The 6,000-nt window shown below is 38.1% G+C and overlaps 1 protein-coding gene across 1 annotated transcript; it reads right to left on the reverse strand.

The window, feature by feature from the left end:
- Positions 1-3,302: 3,302 nt before the first annotated feature.
- LOC133844804 (uncharacterized) lies at positions 3,303-3,850 on the reverse strand. Its single transcript, XM_062279067.1, has one exon. It carries the CDS (start codon positions 3,845-3,847, stop codon positions 3,383-3,385), a length of 465 nt encoding a protein of 154 aa, XP_062135051.1. The 5' UTR covers positions 3,848-3,850; the 3' UTR covers positions 3,303-3,382.
- Between the last annotated feature and the right edge of the window lie 2,150 nt (positions 3,851-6,000).

A 6,000-nucleotide genomic window follows, 5' to 3' on the forward strand; every position in this document is an offset into this window, starting at 1 on the left:
TTTGAATTTTTGTAATACTACATGCCTGTACAAAATTTGTACGAAATGAAAAGCAAATATTTAAATGTGTTTAATTTACCCGAAGTGTTTTTAGATAGTGGAAAATTTTTATTATTGTGCAAGCAATTATCTGATTTGCATACATGAATTTATTTTGAAAACAATAGCAAACGTTCAACTGTATTACTATCATAATTGCAATTAATTAAGAAGATATCCCAGAATCTGAGAGAAAGGATTTACGCTACATGTTGGGGTTCAAAATCCTTGAGGCGCATCTAACAACGATTGGGTCGCTGGCGAGAGTAAAGACTAAAACGAAGGCAATACGCATTGTGAAGTTTCTTAATGATTAGACCGAGAGAGTTGTCCGTATTTTCTAGCAATTTCATTGATTGTCTTAATTTTGTAGCACTTTCATTGATTGTCTAAATTTTCCATGTCACAAGTGTTCTGTAATAAAATCAGTTGTTTCAATATATTATATTTTCTGTTCGGTTCTGACGTTTTTGCATTGCTTTGTTGTCAGATATTGTTTACTCATTTTAAGCGTGCTTAGCAAACTTGAATATATTTGTTTTGCAATTATTATTTAAAGACATATGCCAAAACTTTTTATGAAAGAATTCCAAAAAATATATTTGCAAATCATAGTGAAAACGTGTTTCGATTAGAATGATTTATTAATTAAATAATTTAACGACATTACTATATTATGCTTTTGTTAGTAGTCTTTTATTTAAATCGTAATGAAAATAGATTCTGCCATTTTGGCCCTTAGCTTGTTGCCAAGGTCATTCAACCGCGAAGTGCGAACCTCTCTCTGCCAAATCGTCGACGCCTGAAGCCACCTTCTTCACGTTCACGCCTGAGGGCTGCTTGGCGAGCACGTCTCTCTCTCAGGATTTCGAGAATTTCTAGGAGTTGCAGTCTTTGTTCCTCGGTTGTTTCGGCTGTGGTGCTGGTGCTTGTTGAGGTACTGGTGGAAGGACTTGTGGATGAAGTCGAGGAAGGACTTGTTGAGGGGCTGGTGGAAGGACTTGTGGAGCTGGTGGAGGGACTTGTAGATGGACTAGTGGAAGAGCTTGCTGCTGGAGTCGTGGAAGAGCTTGCTGCTGGAGTCGTGGAAGAGCTTGCTGCTGGAGTCGTGGAACTACTTGCCGCTGGAGTCGTGGAGCTTGCCGCTGGCGTTGTGGAAGAACCGGTTGTAGGCGAGGTTGAGCCAGCGGTGGTAGCGCATCTAGCAACGGCCAGGCAGCTGACGAGAGCGATCACTAATGCCAATGTAAAACGCATGGTTGAGTTTCTTAATGATTAGATTGCGAAAGTTACAAGGCTTTTATAGCACTCGGTTTGATCGTTTGAGGCAAAAATCAGGTAGCTCATCTTAAAACAGTTGTTTAAATAGAGATATTTTTTAAATTCTGTAATACTTAAGCACAGCTTTCACATTTCTTTTACTAGAAACAAATTGTATATATACTCTTTATTTTATTTATTGAAGAATTAAGGTGTAATAATGGAAAGTTACTATTTTTGAGTTAAAGATTCCCTTATTTGTGTTTGGTCTATTCATAACGTACTGCAATTATTGTAAGGCATGTGAAACATATGAGTACACATAAAACAATTGCTCGGTTTTTAAATTTATTTTGGTTGGGGCTAATGCGTATGTTAGTAAGAAACTCATAAAGGTTTGTGTGGGCTGAGCATTTTATAAGACCTATACATTAAAGGAATCCAAAATCCTATGAGCTCCAAACGCAATGATCATATTCTGGTAATTTTTGTAACGCTTTCACCAATTTAAATTTTTAAATTTGTTTTAGATTAGTGAAATCTGGCTTTTATTGGAATAATATCAGATAATTTGTCAATGATGTCAGATATTTGCATCATTATAGATTCGAAGATTGACAGAGAATCTTCCGCAGCCAAGTATCCAACAAATATCAGCTTATTAAAAGCAAAATTTAACATTTCACAATCCCCTTTAATTTAATAAAATTCTATAATTTCTAAAATCAAAAGTGAAAATTAGTACTTGTTGACGGACTGGTGAAGATACGAGTTAAAGGACTCGGGGAAGAATCCGTTAAGAGTCCGATAAGACTCTTAACTATCGCTATGGTATCGCACATAACAACGAGTAAACAGGCAGCTGACGAAACGAACAACTGTGGTAAAGGTAAGGTCTTCTAAAAAATTTGGAAAAATGCACTATATCATTATATTCAGATTATAGATTTTTGTAGATATATAGAGATTATAAAAAACAAGTAATTATCATTTTAATAATTTTATTGAATTCAATTTGTATATTTGGACTCTTAGGAAGAGATCCTAGATTAAAGTTTAGGACTTTTAACCGCGATTAAGACGACGTTTTTCTGCATTGAGTTTTTTCACGAGCGCGAGGATTTTCAAAAGCTGAAGTCTTTCAGCTTCTGTAGATTCAGTGGTGTTTGGGGAGCTGCTGTCAGAGGAACTAGTGTCAGAGGAACTGCTGTCAGAGGAACTGCTGTCAGAGGAACTGGTATCAGAGGAACTGGTGTCGGAAGATGTAGAGTCCGAAGGAGTAGAGTCTGAAGAAGTGGTGTCTGAAGAAGTCGAGCCAGTGCTCGGATCTGCTGATGAGGTCGCGGAAGTATCCGAAGATGCGGTGTCAGCGCATCTAACAACAACCAGGCAGCTGACGAGAGCAATCACTAAAGCCAATGTAAAACGCATGGTTAAACTTCTTAATGATTAGATTGCGAAAGTTACAAGCCTTTTATAGCGAAATTGTGTTGTCTTGTATGTACATTAAAAAGTTGAATTGTTGGTAAATAAAATCAGTTGTATCAATAAGACGTTATATTTTAAAAATATATAATTTACTACATGTGTGTACACATTTTGGACGAAATGAAAAGCAAATATTTAAATGTGTTTAATTTACCTGAAGTGTTTTTAGCTAGTGGAAAATTTCTATTATTGTTCTAAATATTATCATATTTGCATATATGAATTCATTTTTAAGACAATATCAGAAACTCAATCGTTTTACTAAAGGCAATTAAGACGATTTCACAGAATCTGAGAGAAAGGATTTACTCTAGATGTTGGTGCTCAAAATCCTTGAAGCTACTGATTAAGAAGCTATTAATAAAATGTGTTCATCAATGTTATAAGAAATTATTGCAAAAAGTGAAGTTAAATGTTGGACACATATTAGATTAAGTTACGTAGTCTTTTTGTAATCAACATTAAAAAGTAATCAGAAAGTCTACAAACATCCCACAAAATATTAAACAAAGTTATTATTCTTGAATATTTTGCATTTTATTTATATGGACGAGAAAATATATTTTTCGATTTTGAGAGATTTCTCATCAATTCTTCAGCCACTTTTCTTTTTGACGACACGAGTTTTCCGGATTACGACTGTACGAACTGCTTTGTTGCGAAGCTGAGTTCTCAAAGTCCGACGCTCAGCTCTCAAGCGAGCAATAATTTTCAATAGGCGACGTCTTTCTGCCTTAGTCAATGTGCTTGTGGTGCTGGAACTGGTATCGGTCGAAGTACTTGTGGATGGGCTGGTAGAAGTCGTTGTTGAACTGGTGGCAGGACTAGTCGAAGTACTTGTTGTCGGAGTGGTGGATGTACTGGTGGTAGGACTAGTAGAAGTACTAGTGGTAGGACTAGTGGAAGTACTAGTCGTTGGACTGGTGGAGCTTGCCGTTGTGGGAGTACTTGCTGTTGGAGTAGTAGAAGGACTGCCTGTCGGGGTTGTTGTGGCGGCGGCGCATCTAGCAACGATCGGGCCGCTGACGAGAGCAAAAACTAGAACGAAGGCAAAACGCATTGTGAAGTTTCTTAATGATTAGACTGAGAAAGTGGTCCGTCTTTTATAGCAAATTCATTGATTGTCTAAATTGTCCACGTCACAAGTGTTCTTTAATAAAATCAGTTGTTTCAATATATGTTCGGCTCTGATGTTTTTGCATTGCTTTGTTGTCAGATACTATTTACTCATTTGAAGCGTGCTTAGCAAACTTAAATATATTTGTTTTGCAAATTATTATTTAAAGACATATGCCAAAAATATTTATGAAAGAATATTTTTTGGCAATTCCAAAACAGATATTTGCAAAGACATACCGAAAACGTGTCTCGATTAGGATGATTTATAAATAAATTATATGATACAATAATTTAATGACATTATTATGCTTTTGTAAGTAATCTTTTATTTAAATCATTTTTTATTAGTGAATTTTTATTCTTAGATTGCTGCTCAGGTCAATCAACCGCGACGGGCGAACCTCTCTCTGCCAAATCGTCGACGCCGGAAGCCACCTTCTAAGCGGCCACGCCTGAAGCCACCTTCTTCACGTTTACGCCTAAGGGCTGCTAGGGCACGTCTCTCTCTCAGGATTTCGAGAATTTCTAAGAGTTGAAGTCTTTGTTCCTCAGTTGTTTCGGCTGTGGTGCTGGTGCTTGTTGAGGTACTGCTGGAAGGACTTGTGGATGAGGTCGAGGAAGGACTTGTTGAAGAGCTGGTGGAAGGACTTGTTGATGGGCTAGTGGAAGGACTTGTAGATGGACTGGTGGAAGAGCTTGCTGCTGGAGTCGTGGAAGAGCTTGCTGCTGGAGTCGTGGAACTGCTTGCCGCTGGAGTCGTGGAGCTTGCCGCTGGCGTTGTGGAAGAACCGGTTGTAGGCGAGGTTGACGAGCCAGCGGTGGTAGCGCATCTAGCAACGGCCAGGCAGCTGACGAGAGCGATCACTAATGCCAATGTAAAACGCATGGTTGAGTTCTTAATGATTAGATTGCGAAAGTTACAAGGCTTTTATAGCACTCGGATTGATCATTTGATGCAAAAATTAGGCAGCTCATCTTGAAACAGTTGTTTAAATAGATATTTTATTTTACAAATTTTGTAACACTTAAGCACAGACACCACATTTTTTTTGTGTTAAACACAAAAGGTAAATAGGCTGTTTATGTTAAGTTATTTATTGAATCAAGGTATAGTAATGGAAAGTTACTGTTTTAATTGTTTGGTTTAAAATTGCTCTATTTGTGTTTATTTTATTTATATTTACTCTATTAAAGCATTCATTGTAAAGCACTTGAAAACTCCATGCTAGGAGTGTACCACAAAGAAAGAAAGAAAGAAACGGTCAAGTTCTTGTTTTAAGACGGGACAGGACATAGCGAAAAGGGTTTGTCGCTTGGCCATTTCGATTGAGGAAGACATTGGCGACATATTTCCAACTGACTTGGCTGGACAAGCAAAAGGGTCGACAATTGAGAGATGATGGGAATGGGAATGGTCATGAAGAGGGGAAAGGTGAATGCGAATTGAAAAGGCAATGACAGTGGCAATGGCAATGTCAATGGCAATGAAGGAGCTGATGATGACGATGAGGAAGCGTTGATGTTGATGCTGATGACAAAAAAGGGCAATTGAGAAGCAGTATGTAGTATAGCAACAGCGTGGCAGGCTTTGAATTGATTTTACTTCCACACACACACACACACACACACATGGACGAAACGAGACGGAAGCGGAAGTGTTGTGCTGCAATGGCCGTCGCTTGGACTGAAGGTAGACACTTTTTTCTTGCTCTGTCTGTGACGTGGCTCGCCTTGACTTGGTTTGGCTCTGCACGGCACGTCTGCGCAATTTCAAAGCAATTGCAAACGTTTACCAAAGCGCAGCCAGCACTAAAGTAGAAGAAAGGATTGCAAAAGTAAGGCGGAAGTGTTTTTCAAGTCTTTTAGCCTCCGTTTTTGCACAACGGGTGAAAGTCTTTTTAATTGAAGTGGACATACAGACACATACACAAAAACAAGTGGAATTGTGTAGTGTAGTGTAGTTAGTCTGTTAGTGTATTTTATATTCAATGATGCAGCAAGCGGTCAACGTCTTTTGACTCCTTTTGCAAAAAGGAGTTGCCTTTTGAAAGTGTCTCACAGCAAAAGAAATGAAAAGCAAAATGAAAAGCAGAA

Source organism: Drosophila sulfurigaster, chromosome 3, assembly GCF_023558435.1.
Source record: "Drosophila sulfurigaster albostrigata strain 15112-1811.04 chromosome 3, ASM2355843v2, whole genome shotgun sequence".
Classification (NCBI taxonomy): Eukaryota; Metazoa; Arthropoda; class Insecta; order Diptera; family Drosophilidae; genus Drosophila; species Drosophila sulfurigaster.

Excerpts from the sequence above, each read along its gene's own strand:
- LOC133844804 (XM_062279067.1), bottom strand. The coding sequence starts at position 3,847 with ATGCGTTTTGCCTTCGTTCTAGTTTTTGCTCTCGTCAGCGGCCCGATC.